This window comes from Prionailurus bengalensis, chromosome A3 (genome assembly GCF_016509475.1).
Source record: "Prionailurus bengalensis isolate Pbe53 chromosome A3, Fcat_Pben_1.1_paternal_pri, whole genome shotgun sequence".
NCBI lineage: Eukaryota > Metazoa > Chordata > Mammalia > Carnivora > Felidae > Prionailurus > Prionailurus bengalensis.
Genome location: NC_057354.1, coordinates 29,861,551 through 29,886,157, shown reverse-complemented (window position 1 = coordinate 29,886,157; position 24,607 = coordinate 29,861,551). Strand labels below are relative to the sequence as shown.

At 51.5% G+C, this 24,607-nt stretch overlaps 3 protein-coding genes across 15 annotated transcripts in view; all 3 read left to right on the top strand.

Annotated features, from left to right (window-relative positions):
• The first annotated feature begins 24 nt into the window (after positions 1–24).
• On the top strand, positions 25–9,857 carry LZTS3 (leucine zipper tumor suppressor family member 3). 9 transcript variants are annotated; one of them, XM_043602769.1, is made up of 7 exons: positions 62–155; positions 905–973; positions 3,823–3,904; positions 4,532–4,694; positions 5,273–5,749; positions 6,068–6,931; positions 7,272–9,857. In XM_043602769.1, the coding sequence occupies exons 4-7, from the start codon at positions 4,623–4,625 to the stop codon at positions 7,968–7,970; spliced, it is 2,112 nt and encodes a 703-aa protein (XP_043458704.1). In that variant the 5' UTR covers positions 62–155; positions 905–973; positions 3,823–3,904; positions 4,532–4,622; the 3' UTR covers positions 7,971–9,857. The 9 variants fall into 9 exon arrangements, with proteins under 9 accessions (XP_043458702.1, XP_043458706.1, XP_043458703.1 ...); XM_043602768.1 differs by lacking the exon at positions 905–973 and having other exon boundaries at positions 46–155; XM_043602775.1 differs by lacking the exon at positions 3,823–3,904 and having other exon boundaries at positions 905–960.
• Positions 9,858–11,850: 1,993 nt separating this feature from the next.
• Positions 11,851–21,977, top strand: FASTKD5 (FAST kinase domains 5). 2 transcript variants are annotated; one of them, XM_043602765.1, is made up of 2 exons: positions 11,851–11,958; positions 19,249–21,977. In XM_043602765.1, exon 2 carries the CDS (start codon positions 19,289–19,291, stop codon positions 21,731–21,733), a length of 2,445 nt encoding a protein of 814 aa, XP_043458700.1. In that variant the 5' UTR covers positions 11,851–11,958; positions 19,249–19,288; the 3' UTR covers positions 21,734–21,977. The 2 variants fall into 2 exon arrangements, with proteins under 2 accessions (XP_043458700.1, XP_043458701.1); XM_043602766.1 differs by lacking the exon at positions 11,851–11,958 and adding an exon at positions 14,168–14,273.
• Positions 11,852–24,607, top strand: part of UBOX5 (U-box domain containing 5) — a 38,213-nt gene continuing 25,457 nt past the window's right edge. For 2 of the 4 annotated variants that reach the window (XM_043602778.1, XM_043602776.1), the window contains exon 1: positions 11,852–11,958. The gene's annotated coding sequence lies outside the window, so the exon portion shown is untranslated. Of the gene's footprint in view, positions 11,959–14,165; positions 14,274–24,607 lie in introns of those variants that run through there. The other 2 variants (XM_043602777.1, XM_043602779.1) reach the window with 2 other exon arrangements.

The window sequence follows — 24,607 nt, the reverse complement described above, 5'->3', positions numbered from 1 at the left end:
CCGCGGGTGGGCGGGGCCCGGGCGGGGAGCGGGAGGGGCGCGGAGCGGAGCCGGGCCCGCGCCGCGCGCCCCGCCGGGCGGGCTTCGGGCTGCGCCAGCGAGCCGGGCCGGTGGCGCCCGCGCCGAGGACCCCGCGCTGGACCCCGAGGCAGCGAGTAAGTGAGGCCAGCCCACCCCGGCACCCCTCCCGGCTCCGACCTATCGCCGTGCCCGCTGCACCTAGATGCTCGTCCGGCCGGACCCGGAGCTGGGGAGGGGGCGCGTCCCGCTGCTGGGGTCCCAGGGCGGGGGAGGGGAGTGGAGATAAGGCCGATGATGTCATGGATGCTTCACCAGGCCTGGGGGGAGGTGGCGGCCGGAGGGGGTGCGGCCCGGATTATGTCACCTCTTCCCTCTGCGCCCCGCCCCCCGGGGCCACACGCGCTGGTAGGGAGCAAGGGGAGGTGCGAGAGGGATTTCCTGCACCACAGAGACCCTAAGGCACCTCTTCGGGACAGCCTGTGGCCGGGGTCTCCGAGCTGGCGCTGCGGGCCGTGGTCTGCTGGTGAATGGCGAACACCCCCACTTCCCTGTGCGGAAGCTCGTGTGTGCGCGCGTGTGTGTGCTGGGGTGGGGGGGGCGCTGTCAGCCCCCTCAGTCCTTAAACACCAGCTTCACCAGAGCCAGGATCTAGGAGATGGTTCCCTTCCCCCGTTTGTGCCAAGGGAAGGTGGGTCTCTCCTCACACATCCCAAAGAAGTTCTGAAGACCTCTGCACCCCAAAACCCTTACAGTGCCCCTAATCCCCTTTCTCCCTCAGTCCTTCTTCCCAGAAGCCCTTCCTGATTTTTCTGTTCGGATTCATTGCCTCTCTGCATTGCTCATAACATGCATTCCAACATGCACTCTCTCTGCATCTCCTCAGGGTCAGGGCCCGGAGACCCCCAAGACTCTGCCATCTGTGCCCCAGGGCACCCACAGGCCAGTCCCGGGGGTAAGCCTCAGAGTGAAATCTCCCTGGAGTAGCCTAAGCCAAGTGCCCCAAGGCCCCTGCTCTCCTGGGATGATCAGGGATGCTGTCCTGGGAGGCAGCATTTGGATTGGTCCTTGAAGGATGCAGGGTGGGCATAGAGATCTGGGAAGAGATTTTGTGTGGAGTGGAGAGGGGCTCCGGTTAGGGGGAATAGGATGGGCAGTAGGAGATGCCTTGGAGGCCCTGCCGCAAGCTCTGCTCTGGTTCTGGGGACTGAGAGAAATGCCAGGCCTTTTACCCATAATACATTTACTTCTTAAGATTCCTGTAAGGTAGGTGTGAAAACCCGAGGTGAAATAACCTGCATGCGTTCATCCCTAATCAGTTCAGCTGGGATTTACACTTGAGCTGATGCCTCCAGAACTCCTTCGACTGTTCTTGGTGCTGCTCTTGGAAGAATTTAGGCAGAGCGGGGACAAGATCAGTTTTGCCCTTTAGAAAGAGTCCTCTGGCAGCTGTGTGTAGGAGGGAGTGCAGGGGGAAAAGGCCAGTGAGGAGCCCCCAGCAAGGGTGCTGGCAAGAGGGGCTACTGAAAGCCTTAGGGGGTAAATGGGTTGGTATAGGAGCCTCTGAGACCACAAGAGAAGGGTGGAGTGTTCTTAGCTTTAGGAAGGACATAGGTAGGGAGGGGTTGAGTGGTCATGGGGTTGGAGGGACCTGCCCATGCAAACCCCAGATATAGTTCATTTGGCCCCTTTGCGACCATCAATACTGTGCATAATGCCCCAGGCACTGAAGGTTGATGGTACAGAGAGGCAGAATTGGGCAACCTGTCATCTCAGGTGCTCGAGCTGATGCCATGAGGCTGCCTATGCAGACCACACTCAGCTACCTGGGCCAGTTCAGGACCCGGACCCATACACGAAGCTCAAACCCTTCCTCTGGGCTCAGTTTCTGCCAGTCAGGGAAACATATGCCCCTCTTTGTCCTGCCAGCTCTCTGCTGGGGTTTTGAGAAAAGAAGCTGCAGCAGCCCAAACTTGGGAGAGGCAAGGGGCAGGGAACATTTGCATGAGGTTGATCATGACAGGTTAGAAATGGCAATTCCCTCTTTGGGGAACGAGGCCCCAGGGAGAGCTGCTGTGAGTTGACAATCAAAGATTCCCCAGGTAGAGCAGGAGATGGTCCCGGGAGACAGTCCTGGGAACACCTCATTTCCAACTAGGTCTCTGGGCATTGAGCTTGTCTGGAGACCACACACATTCCAGGGAAATAGTGGGGCAGAGTGGCATACAACCAGCCCCAACCTATGGTAGGTTCTTCTTCCCTGAATCTCAGAGAAGGTAGTACTGCATGTTTGTAATGCACCGTACAGCTCATAAAGCACCTTCGCAAACATTATCCTCTGTCACTGTCATGATCAATGTGATCACTTCTGAAGTTTGCGCCTGCCCACATCCAGGCATCTGGATCTCTAATCTCGCTATTGGCACCTTCCTTCACCATATCAACATACTCAGGTTTCTACCATGCTTAATTTAAAATTAGAAAAGAGCCTTTGGATCCCAAACCACCTTAAATTACTGTCTTCTCTGACCTTGTCTTTTAGCAGAGAACTCTCCCGTCTTTCCCTCCAGATCCGTCTACTCCTCTAGTCTGGCTTTGCTATTCACCACTTTTCTGAAGCCATTCTCTCATAGACACCAGTGAGGTTTCCACCTGCCAAATCCAGGATACACCTCCCAATCCCAATTTTACCTGGCCTCTTTTTACTACTGGGAGCTGCTCCCACATTCTCGAAGCCCCCCAGCTTGGTTTGCAGGGCCTGCCTTCTTCTGGCCTCCGTCTTGAGTCCACACTGCCTCCCAGACTTCTGGGGCTCTGCCCCCACCCCAGGTCGATGCTGGGCTCCACCCACACCACCCTTGAATACTGACCACCCCAGTCTCTCTTTCCATCCAGTAGGTGAGAGAGATCTTTCTCTGGTCCTTCCCAAAGTACCTGTTTCCCCAAACAGTCTCCCTCTGTTTTGTTAAGGGTGTCACATCCACCCTGATGCCCCAGCTGAGATTCCTCCCTTGCCCCCACCATTGAACCCCATCTCCATGAAGTTTTGCCTTTTCTTCCTCCCAACCCTGCCCAGGCCTTCCCACTGGTTTCAGGCTTCAGGCTACTCAGCCTTCATCCTTCTAGTCCCCAGCTGCTCCCTACACTGGACCCAAGGATGCTGAGAAGGGGGTCATGCTTAGGGTGGGAGGGGGATTTTTGAGTTGAAGGGTAGCTGGGCTGGAGTATGTGGGGAGTGGGAGCAGTGCAGGAACTAGAGTCAGACATGAGAGGTAAGAAGGCACTCACTCTCAGGGTCCTGCATTTACTGATACTGCACTTAAATTACTAGGTGCATCCCTGGCCTCACCCTAGTCTCAGCCCTGCACGTGGGGACAGACTGGCTCTAGGGAGGGAGGTGGTACAGTACTCTCCTCCACCCCTGGGGGGCAGATGCTGAGAGAATGGAATTTTACAAAGGCAGTGGGGACTGGCTTGGAGGTGAACTTCCCAACCACTTAAAGCTGTAATTCCAGGTGTGGTAGCCAAAAGACTCCTGAAGGGCAAGATTTTTGTCAGGATCCCCTGGTCTGGGGCCTAATAGCAAGGCCACGGCATGAGAATAGGCATCTGGGTAGAAGACAGTCTGAGGGGCACTGAGGTGCCACCTGGACCCTTTCGTCTTCGTAGAGAAGGAGGGCTCCTTGCCTGGTTTCTCATGGGAGTAGAGGGTAAAAGCCTGAAGGGTGCCCCTGCCACCTCTGACAAACGTATTTGAGGGTCTACATCCACGGCTGGCACTGCCTGGTGCCTTTGCCTCGCTAGATTATGCGGATCTCTGGGGCAGGTGTTTCCAGGTGTGGATTTGAGACAAAAGAACCAGGAAGCGGGGCCTCCCAGAGCACAGGTAACCCGAGGCCCTGTCGCCCTGCTTGCGCTGCTCCCCCTGCTCTTGTGGGCTGGCCTTAGGGGAGGGAGGGGGGGCGCACGCTCACGGAAGGGCTCAGAGAACTTCGCGGTTCAGGGTCCATAGAGAACGGGGGGAGGCAGTAATCCAGGAAGTCTTCCCGGTGGCAGTGAATTCTTAGTGGGGGATCGGCCGCGCGGAATCCCTTGCGGGCGCAGCTGGGTGCAGAAGCCCCGCCCCTCGCCCCGCCCACCTGTGGGAAACGCTGGCCGGGAGGGAGGCAAGGCCCGCGCCCGCAGCTGGCTGCACCTCGTCCTCTGCCCCGGCCTCAGCCAGCGCCCGGGCTTCTGCAGAGGTACTGACCGTGGCAAAGGGGCCCCTCGTGCGGCCGAGTTGGGGAGACCTCGGGAAGATCCCTTCGCCAAGCGCGACTGCCGCGGTCCCCGGCCGTCTGCGGGGGGTGGGGCGTGCCTGAGGTGGCGCCCACAGGCGACCCACGGGCGCGCGGCAGCTGCAGCTCCCGCCTTCCCGCACCGAGACCTCGGTCCTCTCCAGCGCCCGCCGCCTCGGGGCGCCTGACACGCGGCAGCTCCACGAGGTAGGTCCTTCATTCCTCCCATTTCGCAGAGGAGAAAACTGCAGTCCGGGATGGCTCAGTCGGCCCGTCCAAAGTCGCACAGCTGGTTCGGGCCGAGCCCCGACTGCGAGAGTGAGGCACATGGCCCCTGCAGACCGGGCCTCGGAGGGTCCCAGGCTTGAGGACCCGTCGGCCCCCCACCCCCTTGGAAAGGCAAGGAGAGGAGCCTGCGCTGGTAGTGAGCCTCCACTTCTTCCCTTGACTGCAACACCCTAGGTTAGGGGCCGGGGAAGGACCTCCCCCCCACCCACACACACAATATTTGGATAGGGATGGGTTCTCTCCCTCTCTTACTTTCTGAGGGTCCCTGTTGAATTCGGGTATTATTGTCCCCTTCCAGCCTCCTATCCCCAGCCCATGCGGTTGGGTCGTAAGTGCCCAGACCCAAGGTCAAGAACACCTAAATTCTGAGGGCTGCAGTGAAGAACTAGGGCTCATGGAGGACGTGGGGTTAAGGCAGGAGTTGAGGAGAGGAAAGCAAAGCTGGGGGGGGATGTGCATGGTGCCCTGGGGCCTGGGCTTCATCAGGTGGGCAACAGGCACCCCGTTACCAAGCTGTCCTCTTACCCCGGCCCCACTCCTTCACACTGGGTGTCTGGGAACCCTTGTGCCCATTAGAGGGAAGGGGACACCAGAGGGTGGGGCGCAGGTGGTGCTGGGGCTGACTTGGCTGGGGTGGTGGGAGTGGGGGTGGGACTGACCTATCTTTGCCTTCCCACCTGTGCCCACAGTGCCCCCTTGGCTTAGTCATGGCGAAGCTGGAGACACTGCCTGTGCGTGCTGACCCAGGGAGGGATCCTCTCCTGGCCTTTGCCCCTCGGCCCTCTGAGCTCGGACCCCCAGACCCTCGCCTGGCCATGGGCAGTGTGGGCAGTGGGGTGGCCCATGCCCAGGAGTTCGCCATGAAGAGTGTGGGCACCCGCACAGGGGGTGGGGGCAGCCAGGGCAGTTTCCCCGGCCCCCGCAGCAGTGGTGGTGGGGCGAGCAGGGAGAGGCCAGGCCGCTACCCCTCAGAAGACAAGGCTCTCGCCAACTCCCTCTACCTCAACGGCGAGCTGCGGGGCAGTGACCACACTGATGTCTGCGGCAATGTGGTGGGCAGCAGTGGTGGCAGTAGCAGCAGCGGTGGCAGTGACAAGGCCCCACCACAGTATCGTGAGCCCAGCCATCCGCCCAAGCTCCTGGCCACCTCTGGCAAGCTAGACCAGGTCAGTCCCCAGGGCCCTTTTCTGGGAGATGGGAGGCCGTCCAGAGAGGAGGATCAAGTGGGCCCTGGAGGTGGGGTTGTGGGGGCCAGAGGTTGGGCTAAGAAGCCATGGGGAGGGGTCTTGAGGGCCAAGTCTAGCTGGTGGTCCCAGGGCAGAGACTTGGTTTTCAGGTAGCGTGAGGTGGAGACCCAGCTTCAAGGGACCCTGAGGATGGAGATTAATTGGGGGCGGGGCTGAACGTGTCTCAGAGGGAAGAGGCTGGAGCCAGGGCTAAGGCCCCATTCTGATGCCCACTCCCCCTTGCTTGCTTTTACTCAGTGCTCAGAGCCGCTAGTTCGGCCTTCAGCCTTCAAGCCCGTTGTACCCAAGAACTTCCACTCCATGCAGAACTTGTGCCCCCCGCAAACCAATGGTACTCCTGAGGGGCGACAGGGTCCTGGTGGTCTCAAGGGCGGACTAGACAAGTCTCGGACCATGACCCCAGCGGGCGGGGGTGGGGGCGGCCTCTCAGACTCCGGCCGGAACTCACTCACAAGCCTGCCCACCTACAGCTCCAGCTATAGCCAGCACCTGGCGCCCCTCAGTGCCTCCACCAGCCACATCAACCGCATCGGCACTGCCAGCTATGGTGGTGGCAGCGGCGGCAGCAGCGGTGGTGGCTCAGGCTACCAGGACCTGGGAACCTCCGACAGTGGGCGGGCCTCCAGCAAGAGTGGGTCGTCCTCCTCCATGGGTCGGCCAGGCCACCTGGGGTCTGGGGAGGGCGGAGGTGGAGGCCTGCCCTTCGCGGCCTGCTCACCACCCTCGCCCAGTGCTCTGATCCAGGAGCTAGAGGAGCGGCTGTGGGAGAAGGAGCAGGAGGTGGCAGCCCTGCGGCGGAGCCTGGAACAGAGCGAGGCCGCGGTGGCCCAGGTGCTGGAGGAGCGGCAGAAGGCGTGGGAGCGCGAGCTGGCTGAGCTGCGGCAGGGCTGCAGTGGGAAGCTGCAGCAGGTGGCCCGCCGCGCCCAGCGCGCCCAGCAGGGCCTACAGCTGCAGGTGCTGCGGCTGCAGCAGGACAAGAAGCAGCTGCAGGAGGAGGCAGCCCGGCTGATGCGGCAGCGGGAAGAGCTTGAGGACAAGGTGGCCGCCTGCCAGAAGGAGCAGGCTGACTTCCTGCCCCGGATGGAGGAAACTAAGTGGGAGGTGCGGGCAGGGGGCTTGGGCTTTCCCCCTCTGAGTCTCCTTCCTTCTGTCCCTCCAGAGAAACCCAGAGCTGTGGCCCACTGTCACGGGGGAGTGAAGGGGAGGGAGACAAAAACGATTAGGAATGTCTGTGGGCACCAGAGCGGGCCCAGGGCTGTGTGAGCTGAGCCAGGTGTGTCCTGAGTCCGAGGAGGGCCCGGTGTGTCCTTCCTGAATGTCCCATGAGCTGACGCTGTGTCTGGGCATGCTGTGTGCCTCTGGGGCTGAATGTGGTGGCTGTGGTGCCAGACAACAGGGCTCTGCCTTGACCCTGGCCCTCCTCGCCTCTGCCCCTGTGCAGGTGTGCCAGAAGGCAGGGGAGATCTCCCTCCTGAAGCAGCAGCTGAAGGACTCGCAGGCCGACGTGTCCCAGAAGCTGAGCGAGATCGTGGGGCTGCGCTCGCAGCTGCGGGAGGGCCGGGCCTCGCTGCGGGAGAAGGAGGAGCAGCTGCTCAGCCTGAGGGACTCCTTCGGCAGCAAACAGGCCAGCCTGGAGCTGGGTGAGGCCGAGCTGCCCGCGGCCTGCCTCAAACCTGCGCTGACCCCTGTGGACCCGGCGGAGCCCCAGGATGCCCTGGCCACGTGCGAGAGCGACGAGGCCAAGATGCGCCGGCAGGCCGGGGTGGCCGCCGCCGCCTCGTTGGTTTCCTTGGACGGGGAGGCGGATGCTGGCGGGGAGAGCGGGACGCGGGCCCTGCGGCGGGAGGTGGGGAGGCTGCAGGCCGAGCTGGCGGCCGAGCGGCGAGCCCGGGAGCGCCAGGGAGCCAGCTTCGCGGAGGAGCGCCGCGTGTGGCTGGAGGAGAAGGAGAAGGTCATCGAGTACCAGAAGCAGCTGCAGCTGAGTTACGTGGAGATGTACCAGCGCAACCAGCAGCTGGAGCGGCGGCTGCGGGAGCGCGGGGCTGCGGGGGGTGCCAGCACACCCACCCCGCAACACGGGGAGGAGAAGAAAGCCTGGACGCCCTCCCGCCTCGAGCGCATTGAGTCCACAGAAATCTGACCCCCCCCCCCCACCACCACCACCAACATGGGCATGTGGCCTTTTGACAAATGCCCTGTCAAAGGCCAGAGTCCACAGTGTCTCCTCCCCACCTTCTCTCTTCCCCATGTCCCCCATGTCCCCAGACCAAAGAGGTTCTCAAAGCAGCTGTGACCAGACCCCTCCCCTCCCCCCACTGGGGGCCCTCCAGGGCCTATGGCTGGGCAACCCACTCGGACCCTCCTCCCAAGGAGGGGATAGAGGGAGGCAGAATGAGTGGGGGTTGAGGGGCCCAGGCAGCAGGGGAGCCCATGCTCCCCTTATTAGTGCTGCTTTGTTGGAGATAGCAGGCCTGAAGTGCCATGAGGTGCCCCAGCCCCTTGGTAGGTCTGGGCTCCTACTGTTGGCCACCCCGGTGTCCAGTGATGCTCTCTGTGGTCACCTCCTAGGCCATGTAGCCTGAGAGGGCCTGCATGGGATCTGCTGAAGCTGACAGACCTTGGGCTCCTGGCCTCTCTCCTTCCTGCTCTATTACCCCTCCCTGGGCAGATTGGCAGGACAAGTGGGAGCAGATGGCCTGTCTGTGGTTGAGAGGGCTACTTGCCCAGCCCCTCCCCCGCCAAGGTCTCTTGGGCTTAGGCCTCAGAGCCTGGCCTGGTCCTGAGTGTATGTCCGTATGTGCGTATCAGGCCGGAGGGGAGGCTGGGGTGGAGGTTCAGTGCCCGGGGAAGATCTGCCCTCCTGTACTTGGGAAGGTTCACCTGGAGGCTTTTTAGCTCTACCCCACCCTTCCGGCCAGGATCCCACAGGGTGATAGCCCCATCTGCTTGGCTCACCCCACACCCAGGGCCACTGTCCGGCTCTAACTACAGCTAGTAAGTGCTACCTGCCTCTCAGGCACTCCCCTCACCCAGTTTCTGAGGTCATATGAGTGTCTGTGATGTCTTCCTGTGTCTTCTCCCACTCGATTCCCCCAGCCTCCCTCTGCTTTCACGCTCAGAACATCATTGTCCTAGGCCGCCTCTTCCCCCAAACCTCACCTTTTCTTCCAGTAGAAAATTCTGCTTGATCTTTGGTGCACTGCCCACTTCCAAGCTCCAATGGGCCCAAGCCTGAGCCAGAGGCCTTTGTTTTGGGGGGCGAGGGGGATGGTTGTGATTGCCCTTGAAGGACAAAGCTGACCTGAGAGGAATACTGACCCCTGAGTTCCCAGGACCCTGGGTTTGCCCAGGGTAGGCCTGCATGGCCATCAGTGGGGGCTGGGACAGCAATGTCACTTCCCTCTCGGTATCCTCTCAGAGTCTATCTCCGTAAGACAGGAAGGGAAAGGCAAATTTCTAATTCACCAGCAATAAAAATTAGAGGAGGCTTGGCCCTCAACCCTTGTATTTCTCTCTTTTCACTCTCTTCCTCCCACCCCCAAGACTGGGTTTGGAGGGCAGGGTGGAGAGAGCTGGCAACTACTGTGAGCAAGTTCCCCAACCCCTGACCAGCCTCCTCCCATGACTGGTGACTGTTTAATGAGCTGTGCGTCCCCCACAAAAACAAGAGTGCCCCTCTGTGTGGCCTCTGTCCCTCTGCACAGCCCCTTCCCGGTGACCCTCACCAGATCTCTGAACTGGTTGGGGGAGCCATCCTGGTAATCACTGCCCATTCCACTCACCCCTCACTGCACCTGCCCCAGAACCTGGGCCTAGGCCAGAGGGGCAGGGGGAAGAGAAGGCATTAGTAGGAAAAAAATAGAAAAAAAAAAAAAAAAAAAAAAAGAACAGACTCAGCTTTGGGACTTCCAACCACAAAAGAAATTATATATAAATATATATAAATATATATCTCTACCATATGTGATGGAAAGACTTCGTTTTCTTTTCCCAAAGAAATAAAATGGAGAAAGCCTCTTGAGTGGCATTCTTTGGCCTGCTTGTGTCTTTGCAGGTTTGGGAGGTGAAGCTGGGTTAGGGGGGGTGTGGAGGGCAAAGCTGGAGTAAACGGATTTCCCAGAGGAGGCCTAAGTCCAGAGGTGCTCACTGGGCCATGCCAGAAGGTTGGCCCAAAGCCCAAGCTCCTCCATGTTGCCCAGGAGGAGTCGTGGTTCCAAGTTTCTGCCCGTGGCTTTCTCTTCGGCTAGGATTGTCACCCTGAAGGGTTTCTAGGTGGGTCCAACTCAGCATCTGGACACCAGGCTGCTGCTTGGAAGGTAGGTGATGCAGGACAGCTAGATGTAGTATCCTGAGCCATGTTACAGCGGCTGGCCAAAGTTTGAGGGCAGAATACAAAAACACGAAGGCTGAGAACAGACTTGTAATCAGTGGTGAGGCCCCAAAGACAGAATGGACCCAAGGGTGCTGCGAGCATGGAGCTGTCCTTTGTGGGTAAGTGCTGTCCTTTATAATTGCTTCTGTCATCTTTACAGAGCACCCCCCCCCCCCCCAGTCAAGAATGCATCCTGCTCCAAGTAACAACTTGATTTACAAGAATTTAAAGGCTGGTTTATTTTTCCTTACCTGACAATTCTGGTCACAAGCATCCTGTCATAAGTATTGTTTCAAGGACATAAGACTTAATGTTCCCACTCTCCCATCCATAGTATGTAGTTCTCTCCATGCCACAAAGTGGCTGCCACAGCTCCACGAAAGGATTGAGGCAGTACTACTTTATCATGAAGATAAAAGTTTTCCAGAATCCTGCCAGTAAATTTCCCTTTACATGTTGATGGGCAGAACTGAGCGGCATCCTCTTCTCACTTCAAGGGAGGCTGGGAAACTGAGTATTTGGCAAAGAAGAACAGGACCGTCATGGCTGCACTGGAGCAATCTGGTTCACCCCCTGGGCATGGGCCCTCTGCTCTCTCTGGGTTCTTCTGGCAAAGAGAGTCCTAATCAGCAAGAAGGAATATTTGCTCTGGTCTGGCCCTAGTGAGAAAACCAGGCAAACAGTGCCCTCCGCAGAGCTCCAGAGTTGGGTTGCCAGGCTTGCCCCTCCTTGCAGTGAAGTGTCCTCGCTGCATTGGTTTTTGTCTCCCGGACAAGATGGTACCTTGGAGGGAAAGTCAGTTCTCAAGTCTCCTTCACAGCACTTAGGATAGGTAGACCAGCAACCAGGGCACTGACAAGGTATGACAAACCCAACCAGCAGTGCTCAAGTTTTCCCCAGAACGGCAGTGTTGGGTCAGGCCCTCTTGGAGGGTCTCTTCCTTGCTTAGGTGCTGATAGCAGCTCAGGTGTGAACCCCTCTACTTAGGGAGGTGAAGGATGACCCTGGCTTCATCTACTATATAGCACTGGCCTCCTCCAGCTCTGGCTCCTCATATCCATTTCTCCTAACAGGCTCGGCTCTTCATCACTAACTCTTCTCCTGAGAGCACTTCACAGATGCCTCTATTATTGATGATTACCCTCACCATACAGATGAGAAACTAGGCTTAGTGAGTTAATGTGATTTCTCTAAGGCTATATATAAAACCCTGGGTGGCGGGGCGCCCGGGTAGCTCCGATAGTTAAGCATCCCACTTCGGCTCAGGTCATGACCTCTCGATTTGTGCTCTGTGCTGACAGCTCAGAGCCTGGAGCCTGCTTCGGATTCTGTGTCTCCCCGTCTCTCGGCCCCTCCCCTGCTCATGCTCTGTCTCTCTCTGTCTCTCAATAATAAATAAATGTTAAAAAAAAAAATTTTTTTTTTTAACCCTGAGTGGCGGTCTGGGATTCGAACCTGTATCTACTCTATTTAGCGACTTCCAGAGAGGTCCATCCACGGCGCTGTTTCGCCTCTGCGGGTCCTAGACTCCCCCGGCCTCTCGGCACCGTCCTACAATGGAAAACGTCCTTGGAAAACGCTGACAGAGCCTTTTGAGCCTCGGCCGCACCCGTCACCGGCGCAGCAGGCGGAAGTAGCGGGCAGTTGGCCGGAAGTGGAGCTGTGAGGTCCGGGTGTTGCTGGTGGAGTGGCGGTGGCGCGGAAGCTCGCGGGATCCGGGGTCTGGTGTTGCGGCGCCCGTGTTCACCAGGCTCAGGTGAGTGGCGGCGGCCGCGGATGAGGACTCGGCGGCCGCTCCCTGTCCACCTGGGCCTTGGCCGCCTCTCCCGTCCTGGGCGGCGCAGGGCCGGGCGCTTCCGGGCCCGGGCTGCGGACTCCTCTCGCAGGCCCGTTTAGGCAGAATGTCGGCGACCCCGCCACCCCAGAGTTCTGTGACCTTGGACAATCGGTTCGTCTGAATCTTGACTTTTCCTCTGTGAGACGGAGATGATCACTGCCTGCCTCACAGGGCTGTTGTGGGAATCCAGTGAGGTGTTTTGCGGCACTTCGTTACCACACTTAACACGTGCACGCGACCCACTCAGGGATCTGGAGATGGGGTCTGTAGGTCTGGGGTAAGGTTCGAGATGACGCATTCCTGACCAGCTTCCAGGTGAGGCTGATGCCGCTGGTCCGCAGGCCCCTACGGTATTTTGCTTAGTACCCGGGTCAACTTGAGCCTTCAGTAAATATCAATACAGTGTATATCCTGTCCCCGTTTGTAACAGACGGTTTCTAGTTGCACATACCTAAGGTCGTTATTGATGTCTTCCTCCCTTTTCTCTCCAGAGGTAAGAAAAATAATTGCCCTTTCTCTTTCCGTACAAATCATGACACAGCTCTTCTGTCCTGACTCGGAGCTTTGGGCCCTCTTTAAACCAGTTAAACTCTTCCACTTCCTCAGGTCATGCTTCATTGCCTACTCACTGTAAACCCTTGGACAGTGAGTGCTTCTTCCTATGGAGCTGGCAGCCAAGTGCTTTAGCACCAACGTGTCTGGTGTTCTGTGCTCTAGTCATTTGTTGCAGCTGGAATGTGAATTCCTATTTTCCGCACTTGGCTCACACTTGGTGAGTAGTAAGAAAGCCGCTTTTCCAGAACTAGATTGTACAACTCACTGCTCTGAATGGCCTCAGGCAAGCTCTGGCTTGATTTCACTACTGCCTGGGAGACCAAAATGAAATATGGAGACTCAGTGTTGCATAATGCAACAGAGAAGGTGAGGCCTTTGGGAGTTGTGCAGGTCTAGTTTATTTGACGGTATGGTTTTCTTCCCCATCTATTGCTTTAGCAATCCTTTAGCAGTTCCATTCACATGGGCTGAGAGGACCTGAGTGTCTGCTCTCTGTTGCTATTCCCAGAGATTTTCTTTTCTTTTCTTTTCTTTTCTTTTCTTTTCTTTTCTTTTCTTTTCTTTTCTTTCTTTCTTTCTTTCTTTCTTTCTTTCTTTCTTTCTTTCTTTCTCTTTCTTTCTTTCTTTCTTTCCTTCTTTTCTTTTCTTTTCTTTTCTTTTCTTTTCTTTTCTTTTCTTTTCTTTTCTTTTCTTTTCTTTTCTTTTCTCTTTTCTTTTCTTTCTAGCTGAGGGAGAGAGAGAGAATCTCAAGCAGGCTCCATGCCCAATGCAGAGTCCAACACATGGGGCTCGATCTCACCACTGTGAGATCATGACCTGAGCTGACACCAGGAGTCAAACATTTTACCAACTGAACCACCACCCAGGTGCCCCACATACCCAGAGATTTTCTAAAGACAGAGTGTGTGGAATCCTTTAAGAGCAGCGGCTCTAACAATCATCTGTGGGGCCTTCTTGCCATTCTGATAGAGGAATAGCAGAGTCTTAGAAGGGGAGGAAGGGCTATATAAACTAAAAAAAAAAAGTTTCACAGATAATTGTGGTGTGCTGTTTTCTCTGATAAGAGTGGAAACTAGAATGAAGTGAAGGGGTTGGGCTGTTGAATTGATTTTGGTTTGGCTTAACTCTGGGTGATACTTACGTTGACCTAAACACCTTAGCACTGGTGTTTGACCTTTGTCGTGGCAGTGGTAGTAGATCCCTGTCTTGTAGGCTCTGCTCCAGTGTGGAAACTGAAGCACAGAAGAGTCTAGCCCCGTTAGCGTTTGCATTAACAGCTAAGGGTCCTTATGTCAGTCACTAAGCCCTCACCAGGAGCATTAAACTTGGTAGACTCTTAACACCTAGAGGAAGTTAGTTTTCTGGTTTTTTTTTTTAATTCTCAGGGTTGCTCAACAAATTATTTGCTAAGACAAGATTAGAGTTTGAAGTATTCATTTATTTGTGGCAATTTTAACAGGACATAGGAGGGTTAAACCTTTCTAGCAAAAGGATGGAAATCAGAATTCAGAGAGGAGATCTAGTAACTGGTGAATTAAATATGCTGAGAGTGTTATATACTTAATCTACAGTTAGCATGGCTGTCTTCCACCGTCTGGCTCCCTTCCTCTAACTTCTGGACTGTAGTTTAAAATGAAGCTATTCGGCCTTGCTCAGACCTGTACCTGGAAGGTGGAAAGGTAAGATTCCTCACTCCTGTGAAATTACATCATTTAGGGTGGTTGGACAGTGCCAGGGGTCTCTGAGGCTCCATTCTGGTTTGTTAGGACCCCTAAAGAGAGATGGGGAAGAGGATGTACATGTGGCACTTAAACTAGGAAGGGAGCTTTGTGCCGATGTCACATGTCTTCGAACCTCTAGAGAACATGTCAGGCATTATTGATTGGGCATCTGTCTCATACCATTCCCTTTCCAGCTTTTTTCGGGATTCTCTGGGAGTCCTTAAGTAAGGAGGAGCTAACTCTCTCGGCTGTGCTTTCTCTATGTAGGCAACACATCCAGACAGCCTCTCCTTCGCAGTGCCTTTTCTCCTCACTGTTTTGCTTTATTGGTTCTGTATCTTCCGTGTGTTTCTTTCCCTTTCTTTCCCACAGCACTCAAGACCAGACTTCCAAAGTGATTATATTTCAGGCATATGTTTGTAGATATGGTGTCTATACAGTTACACTAAAACTTGCAAGGTGAAAAAGTAAGTAGCTACTGTTTGCCATTTGCAGTTGGCTCTTCATGCCTCTACGATCCTTTATTTTGTCATCATTTCTGTTACTGGGCATTCATAAAGAAATTCGAGGGGCGCCTGGGTGGCTCAGTCAGTTAAGCTTCGGACTCTTGATTTCAGCTCAGGTCATGATCTCACGGTTCGTGGGTTCGAGCCCTGCATCAGGTTGTGCGCTGACCGTATGGAGCCTACTTGGAATTCTCTCTCTTTCTGACCCTCCCCGCTCGCTTGCTCTCTCTCAAAAATAAACAAACGCTTAAAAAGAAAACAGTAGTTCTATAGACAGTAGGAATTACTTGGGCTAGAAAAACTTTTCAACGTTTTCCTTGAAACTTAACGTTGCTTTCTTTGAATACTGATTGTCTTCTTGAAGAATACCTTAATTTCCTGTTAGAACATGCATTTTGCAGATTTAATTTTTGTCAAAGTTGTACATGATTTACACAGTCACATAGTTTCATGGACTTATAACACTAAATATTCCCTTTCTCCTTTTTTTTTTTTTATGGTGATCTGTGATCAGTGATTATGTCTTGCTGAAAGCTCAGATGATGCTTAGCAATTTTTAGCAATAAAGTATTTTATAACTAAGATAGGTGTGTTTTTTAGATATAATGCTATTGCACACTTGACAGACTGCAGTATGGTGTAAACATAACTTTTCTGTGCACTGGAAAACCAGAAAATTCCTTTGACTCACTTTATTGTGACACTCACTTTATTTCAGTACTCTGGAACTGAATAGCACTATCTCAAGGTAACGCCTGTATTAGAGGTGAGAGGGGCTTTTGATTTCACCCAGTTCAAACCCACCAGCTCCCTGGCATCTGGAAACCCTGTAGATTGGTCAGGGTCCTCCCCACTTCTTTGTCTGGAATTTGACTCTTCTTGGCTAGAGTACACCAGCAGTGTGGGTTTGGAATCAGACGATCTTTGATGTCAAACCCCACTCCATCCCTTAGCTGTGTAACCGTCAGCAGGTTCCTTAACCTTGTGAAGTCTCCTTTTCCTCATCTACAACATGGAGACCATAAAACCTACGTCACAGAGAGGTTGTAAGGATTGGAGCTATATGCAGATAAAAAACCTCATAGAAGGCTCGCACAGAGGAGGCCCTAAGATAATTGTGGCTGTTGTTTTTTTCCATCTTGGGACTTAACCTGTATTTTAGCATTTCAAAAAGAACCACATTAATTCAAAATGCAGACTCTCTATCACCGAAACAGAAACATTAATGTTCAAGGAAATGGTTCTTTTTTCATTTGAGGAGCATGCACAGTAATTTTATTCATTAAATACGCTTAGGTAGTATTAATTGAAGTAATTTAAATTATTTAATGTACTTTTATTTATTTATTTTTAAAAGTTTATTTAGGGGCGCCTGGGTGGCTCAGTCGGTTGGGCGTCCGACTTCAGCTCAGGTCATGATCTCACAGTTCGTGGGTTTGAGCCCCGCATCAGGCTCTGTGCTAATAGTCTGGACTGCTTCGGATTCTGTGTCTCCTTCTCTCTCTGCCCCTCCCCCACTCACGCTTTGTCTCACACTGTTTTTCAAAAATAAATAAATGTAAAAAAACACAAAAAAACGTTTATTTATTTTTGAGAGAGAGTGGGTGTTTGCAGGGGGAGGCAGAGAGACAGGGAGACAGAGAATCCCAAGCAGGCTCCATGCTGTCAGTGCAGAGCCGCATGTGGGGCTTGAACTCATGAACCATGACATCATGACCTGAGCCAAACTCAAGAGTCAAGGGGCGCCTGGGTGGCTCAGTCAGTTAAGCGTCCGATTTCGGCTCAGGTCATGATCTCACAGTTCGTGGGTTTGAGCCCCGCGTCGGGTTCTGTGCTGACAGCTCAGAGCCTGGAGTCTGTTTCAGATTCTGTGTCTCCCTCTCTCTCTGCCCCTCCCCTGTTCACTCTGTCTCAAGAATAAACAAAAAAAAAAAATTAAAAAAAACCAAACAAACAAAATCGAGAGTCAGATGCTTACCCTACCGAACTACCAAGGTGTCCCTAATGTGTTTTAAAATTATATTGTTTGGGATGCCTGGGTCACTCAGTCGGGGAAGCATCCAACTTCAGCTCAGGTCATCATCTCACAGTTTGTGGGTTCAAACCCCTTATCAGGCTCTGTGCTGACAGCTCGAAGCCTAGAGCCTGCTTTGGATTCTGTGTCTCCCCCTCTGTCTGTCCCTCCCCTGCTCATGCCCCCCCCCTCTCTCTCTCTCTCTCTCTCTCAAAAAAAGCATTAAAAAAACGTTTTTTTTAATAAAAAATAATATTATATTATTTATCAGGATGCCTGGGAGGCTCAGTCGGTTGACTCTTGATTTCAGCTCAGGTCATGATCCCAGGGTTGTGGGATGGAGCCCCGTAACAGGCTCTGTGCTGAATCTGGAATTCTGCTTGGAATTCTCTCTCTCTCCCTCTGCACCTCCCCCCCTCCCCCTTCTAGGGCGTGTGCGCACTCAGTCTCTCAAATAAAAATGAAATTAAAAAAAATTATATTACTTATAAAGGTATTTGTTAAATTCATATATTCTTCTGTATTAACAGTTTCAATGCCAATAAGGAAAAGTTAATTTATCAAAGATATAATGGAAAGTCTCCCCACAAAGAAGTTATATAGTTCCTTTCCTTTCATATAAGTGTATTTTAGGTGATGGCACTCATTTGCCTGTTCTGTTTGTTCCACTGAGTATTTGTATGTGCATTTTCTCGTGCTGATGCTTGCCACACACTTATCCTGTAAGCCAGCCCCCTCCTTCTGGATGGACACTTATATTGTTTTCAGTTTTTTGCTTTTTTTTTCTTAAACATTTTATTTTTAAGTAATCTACATGTAATGTGGGGCTTGAACTTACAACCCCAAGATTCAAATTGCACACTCTGCCGACTCAGCCAGCCAAGCACCCCGATTTTTTGCTTTAGAGTAGCACAGTTATTTTGTTAAAAAAAAAAAAAAAAAAGTTTTGTTCCATCTCCCCCCCAGTTATTTCTTCCGAACTAGTTCCCAAGGTGTGATGAAGGTCTACAGATTTGAACAGTTGGTTGAGCATCCGACTCTTGATTTTGGCTCAGGTCATGATCCCAGGGTTGTGGGATTGAGCCCTGTATCAGGCTCTGCTCGGAGCATAGCACCTCCTTGAGATTCTGTGTCTCTCTCTCTCTCCCTCTCCCTCTCTCCCCCTCTTAAAAAAACAAAAAACAGAGGGGTAGATTTGGGCTCCTGGACCATAGTTTGCTGACACCTGGTCTGTAACACCTGGACCCATAGATTGAAACTTGGTAGACGGAATGGTCCACAAGGTCATAGTAAAGATGTAAACGTATAAAGATTTCATGTAAAAGAATTCTCCTCTGGTTCACAAAGAAAGTAGAGCATACATTCCTACCATCCACAGAAGCCTGTGTAGCTCACAGAGCCACTGGCCTGCCCTGTGGTCACCTGGTTCTCATGCTGTGGGCTCTGGAAGGAAGAAGAGGTTGACAGGGGAGTTGGGCAGGTATTTCAGAAAGTCACCCTTGCGCTCTCAGAACCCGCAGGGGATTCTGTGCAGCAACAACCCTGTCAAGTCCACATCTTGGCAGCTCAGGGCTCACTGGGTTTTGCTTGTCAGGCGTTGGCATTTGTCAAGTGGGAGGAAAGCTAAAAGCCTTTAGAGAAAGCAAGAGTATAGCAGAGTCTGTTTCGTAGGCTCTCCTGGTTTCTACCATGGGGGAAAGTGGGACCTGCACTGCTAGAGGCAAGATTTCAGCACCTGACTCCCTGGCAGCATTGCTAATCAGCTGCCTCCAGAGGAAAGCTGTGCTGCTCCCCTTCCACGTCAGTGGGGCAGGCGTGTGAGTTGGTGTTTCCTGAACCGTGAGCCCAGCTTTGAGATGCTTTTTGCTTCCCACCCATGAATTGACAGCAGAGCTTCAGGCTGCTGCCTTCTGCCACCAAAATGAGTTTTTGAGTATATGTCCTAAATGCGTGCCTCTCTGCGATAGTGGTTCAAAGTCTGTGATAAGTCGCCTGGACAGGAGAATAGGCATCTTCTGGCAGGTGCAGGAGCAGCATTAGAAAACAATTGAGTAAGGTGTGGGAAATGAGCATTAGAAAACAATTCTGTAGTCAAAAGTTTCATGCTTAGGAACGAGGAGGGTTATTGTGGGTATAATGAATTAAACTTTACATCAGGTCCCGCTTTTTACTTTTGGTGTTAGCGCAGCAGCTTTAACCAACTTTCTTATTCTCCCAAGTGGGCCCTTTATGCATTGATATCAAGGAGAAGCAGTTTGTAGCCTTGATGTATGCTGTCTTGTCATTTGGGCATTCACTAGCATTGAACTTACTTGAGTGGACAGCAATGTAGTTTAATCCATTTCATATAATGTGTAAATTTTGGTATTGTGATAGGTGGAAGCCACTTATTCTTCATCTACCCTTTTTTCAGTATCTGGCACCACCAATTCTGGCCCAGTCATTTGTGACCCATGGCTCTTGCGATATGCCGAAGATTTCCAGGTAGTTTCTGTGGAACGCCTCCCTGTCCAGCTCTAATCAAGCACCATGTAAACAAGAAATTGCCTGGACAAACCTGTAAGGACTGTGTTCTGACTGCCAAAACGATCAGTACTGACACCAGAACAACAGCCACTCTCAAGTTGTTAAAACCTTTAGGATATCGAGCGTTTTGCAGTCCTTTTGCCTACAGCACAGCCCGAAGTGTGACATATTGGAATGTGGGAAGCTACACACAGCCGAGGGGACAGGAGCCTCCAGAACACAGCGGCTTCTGCCATCCTGCCAAAAAAGTTGAGAACATTCATAGCATTTCCTCCTCTCAGAGGATCCTGACGACCAGCAGTGCCTTCCCAGGTTTGGAATTCAGCAGGACTTCTGCCTCTAAGGGCAGCACATTGAAGCCGGGCTCACACAGGGCTGCGGGAGTTGAAGAGGATATAGAAATTTTTGATTCCTTTGAAGACCCCCGAGGTTTCCTACAGCTAAGACCAGAGTACCAGCTTCACAGCTATAACAGATCTGAGACTTGCCAGCCCCTGTCTGTTTCGGAAGGTGAATTAATTTTGCACAAAGTCACAGTTCATCAAGATAATCTCCAGCCTCAAGTCATTGCTGATTATTTCTGTAAGCTGAGCTCTTTGCCTGCAGAGCAGCATCCTGTTTTGCTGTCTAGCACCAGCTTTGCTTTGCTCTGCCAGCTGAGTGTGAAAAACATACAGTTCTTTGGTGTCCCGGAGTTGATCAGTATTTTGAAGGCCTTTGTCAGTTTGGGAATCCCTCACTCCCATTCAGTGCTAGGTGTGTATGAAATCAGATTTTGCAGTAAGGTGTGGGAGATGACTCTGGATCAACTTCTCTTGGTGGCTGATCTCTGGCGAAACTTGGGTCGCAGAGTACCTCGGTTTTTAAAAATCTTTTTTAGTTATCTTAATCTGCACTGGAAAGACCTATCCTTGTCCCAGCTGATTCACTTAATTTATATTATAGGTGAAAGTCGTCAGGCACCCCAAGACCTAATGCAAAAACTGGAATCATTGATTCTCAAGTACATAGATTTGATCAACTTAGAGGAGGTTGGTACAATCTGTTTGGGGTTCTTTAAATCAAGTAGTAATCTCTCTGAATACGTCATGCGGAGAATTGGAGACTTGGCTTGTGCTGACATGCAGCATCTGAGCAGTTATGCCTTAGTGAATATTCTTAAGATGTTCCGTTTCACTCACGTGGATCACGGAAATTTCATGAAGCAATTTGGCCAGATTGCTCCTCAGCGAATTCCTTTTCTAGGAGTTCAGGGTGTCATGCACCTGACTCTTGCTTGCTCAGCCTTACGCATCCTGGATGAAGGGATAATGAATGCTGTGGCTGCTTCTTTGCCTCCAAGGGTGGCATATTGCCGAAGTAAAGATGTTGCCAAGATTCTGTGGTCATTTGGAACTCTGAATTATAAGCCACCCAATACAGAAGAGTTTTATTCTAGCCTGATAAATGAGATTCACAGAAAGATGCCTGAGTTCAGTCGATATCCAGAACACCTGCTCACCTGCCTGCTGGGCCTGGCATTCTCTGAGTACTTTCCATTAGAGCTCATCAGTTTTGCTTTGAGTCCAGGGTTCGTCAAGTTAGCTCAGGAGAGAAGTAAGTTTGAACTCACTAAGGAGCTATATACTCTTGATGGTACCGTTGGCATCGAGTGTCTAGATTACAGAGGCAATCGTCTTAGTGCTCACCTTCAGCAAGAGGGGTCGGAAATGCTGTGGAATTTAGCAAGGAAGGATATGTGCTCAAAGCCTGAATTCCTGGAAGCTCTCTTTTTACTAGAGAACATGTTGGGTGGGCCCCAGTACATCAAACACCATATGATTTTGCCTCATACCCGATCTTCTGACTTAGAGGTCCAGCTTGATGTTAACATGAAGCCATTACCCTTTAACAAAGAAGCCATACCAATTAACGATGAAGCCAAATTAAGGCTTAAGCATGTGGGAGTCAGCATTACAGATGATTTGATGAATCAGCTACTAAAAGGGAAATCAAGAGAATGTTTCCAGGGAGAGATTGCATCAGAGACTGAACAGCGGGAAAGGGAATTAGAGAACGCACCTATACCTTTGGGGACCTCCCTTTGCAATGTGGCAGACAGATTGGGGGCTATGGAGATGGCTGGCCCTTGTCCCCCAGCTTGCACGCAGGCCCCACAAGTGAAGCTGGCTATTCAGTTGACAAATAAAAACCAATACTGCTATGGTTCCAGGGATCTGCTCGGACTGCACAATATGAAGAGGCGGCAGCTGAATCGGCTTGGGTACCGTGTAGTAGAGGTATCCCACTGGGAATGGCTCCCACTGTTGAAACGAACTCGCTTAGAAAAGCTGATGTTCCTCCATGAGAAAGTGTTCACCTCTGCTCTCTGAAGGGCTTTCAGGGACATTGTTACTCATAAAGGCTATCGAGGTATACTATGCAAGGTGTTGGGAAACAGTTACAAAAGCCAGCATGTAGGTTTGGTAATAAAATAATCTGTTGAAGAGACTTAGTTGTGCTCTTGTCAATGGCAGAGTGAAGTTTGTGTGTTACATGAATTAATTGTAACCTGGCCCCATTGTACAAGTTGTTGCTAATTTGTGCAGGTAACTAATAAACATCGTAAATTCCCTATTTTCAAGTAAGTCCTGTCTTATTTTTCTTCCTCTGTTTACTGGCCTTATCTCATGATTATTTTGAATTTGTAAGATAAAAGGGTAGTCAGACATTATCAAAGCTAATTTTTAAAAAATGGTTTTCATATACTTTATTTTAAAATAAGAATCTTTTGGGGTGCCTGGGTAGCTCAGTCGGTTAAGCATTCGACTTCGACTCAGGTCATGATCTCACAGTTCATGAGTTTAAAGCTCCATGTCGGGCTCTGCGCTGACAGCTCAGAGCCTGGAGCCTGTTTCAGATTCTGTGTCTCCTCTCTCTGCCCCTCCCCTGCTTGTGTTCTCTCTCAAAAGTAAAAAGTAAATAAATAAACATTAAAAAAATAAGGATCTTTTACAGCTTAATTTACATTTCAAGATCCGCCCCCCCCCCCAACCAGCCCTGTTCTCTTCACACCCTTTAAAATTAAAGTCTCATTCTCCTGTAGATTTGGTTGGTTGTCCTTAGTTGCTGGTTCTTCCTGTTTTAAACAGCAAGGATTAATGTCATTATCTTAGCTTAATTAATGTCATTCTCTTAGCCCCCCTTCTTCTGCATTTCTACTTCTCTTGAATAAGTTCTCCCTCTCCCCACCCTTCCTCTGGGATATTGTCTCTCTAAAATTGGACTTAGAAGAGTAGAATTAAATGACTGCCTGTTGGGCCATTGATTCCCAAATCTGATGACCGGGTAGAACGTTGTTCATGACAAGTAACTCAGACAAGAAGGAAATGCATTGCCTCCCATGAGGTGGGCTTCAGGTTTGCTTGCATTAGAGTTGCAAGCATAAAGAGATTGTATACATAGACTCTATATATTTGTATGCAACTTAATACAAGTAACCTTTGTGAGCATTTGGGATCTGTGAGAATTTTAAAAAGGATCCCTGCCCCCATTATTTAGGCCTCCTCTCAAAGCCCGCTTCCCTGCCTGTGCTAAAACACTACTCCCAGTGGCTTGTGTTTGTGCTCTGTCATCTTCAGTTTCATTTTCCTCACCGCACTCAGCATCAGAAACAATTCTTTATCTGTTTACTTATTACTTTCCCTGTTGGAAGGTGGCCCTTTGAGTTAACTTTGTCTAGTTAACTAGTTAATTTGTCTCCGGCGCCTTGAATGGGTCCTGGCACAGAGATGATAATGTTTAGTGAGTATGGCGTGGGAATTTAGAGTGGCTGGGCTTTGCTGGAGAGTTGGGGTGGAAAGAAGGCAGAGGGTGAGGCTAGAGAGGTAGAGCAGATCTGGGTCACAACTAACGGCATTGCTAAAGAGCCTAAGTCTGTAGGGACTGGATTTTTTTAAAAGGAGTTTTAAGTCAGCATAATTGGGCAGATTCATGTTGTAGAACGGTTAGGTTAAAATAATAGAACTAGATTGGGGGTGGGGGTGCATGAGATACATCAGAATATTTCACAAATGTGTGCAACAGCTCAGGTGAGAGATAATGAGGGCCAGAACTATGGAATGGCAAGTCTGAGTTTCAGAGATGTTTGGAAGGGGAAAAAGGCAAGACTTGCTAATTGGGTGGATTAGGGGATGAAGATTTTGGTGCCTACATTGATCCGGAGTCCTCAACTAAAATTGGAACCAAAGCAGGAAAGGTGTTTGGTTAGAGGGTTAATCTGTGCTGGTCATGCTAAGGTGAGCCTCCAGGCAGAAATCTCCAGGCTGGGGTCTCGAATGGGGATGAGGACAGGTGGCTGTCAGAACCACAAGTGAGTGAAGTTGCCTGGGACAGGTGGGAGGGAGGTTATTGTGGGTTGGGGAGCAGGGGAGAGAAGATAACCAAGAATAGAATACCAGCATTCTGGTATTCTGGTAGAGAGGGCCAAGTAAAGGGGACCCAGTGGTAAAGACAACAAAAGAAGATATAATTAGACTTGAGGAAAAATGGTAGCATAGAAGTTTGTCAAGGGTCCCCAAACCACCCTCACTAGAAGGATTCACAGAACTCAGGAAAGCTGTTACATTTACAGTTACAGTTTAATTACAATGAAAGGCTACAGATTGAAATCAGCAAAGGAAAAAGGCACATAGTGTGGAGTCTGGGAGAGACCAGGCACAAGCTTCTGGTTGTCCACTTCCGGTGGAGTCATGTGGACAGCTCTTAATTTCATCCCAGCAATGATGCCGACATTTACCAATACTGCCGACCAGGGAAGCTCACCTGAGCCTGCGCAGGGTTTTTATTGAGGGGGGGTCTGCTGCAAGTTAAAGTACATGTAAGTAGTTAAACAATTGCACTGGATACCCACGTGGCTGACCTCATTTGGTCCCCATCCCTCTCAGAGGGCCAACTGATAAAGCATGGCCCAAGACCCCCACTATTGGTATAAACTGTCTGGTGTGGCCCAAGGTCTCAGGTGTATGCAGACAGTCTTAACATGAAGGATGTTCAAAGAGTTTAGAGATTGTCCCTAAGGAGCTGGTGAAGGGCCAGTTTTTTTGGAATGTGCAGGATTTGAACAGACCAAACCTGCTGAGTTAAACTTTTGCTGCACAGAAGCCAATGGGAAAGGAGAATATTGCAAAAAGGAGACGATTTGCACCATGTCAGTTGCTGGGGAGAGAGCAGTTAAGGCAAGAACCAGAAATCTCCAGTAAATTTGG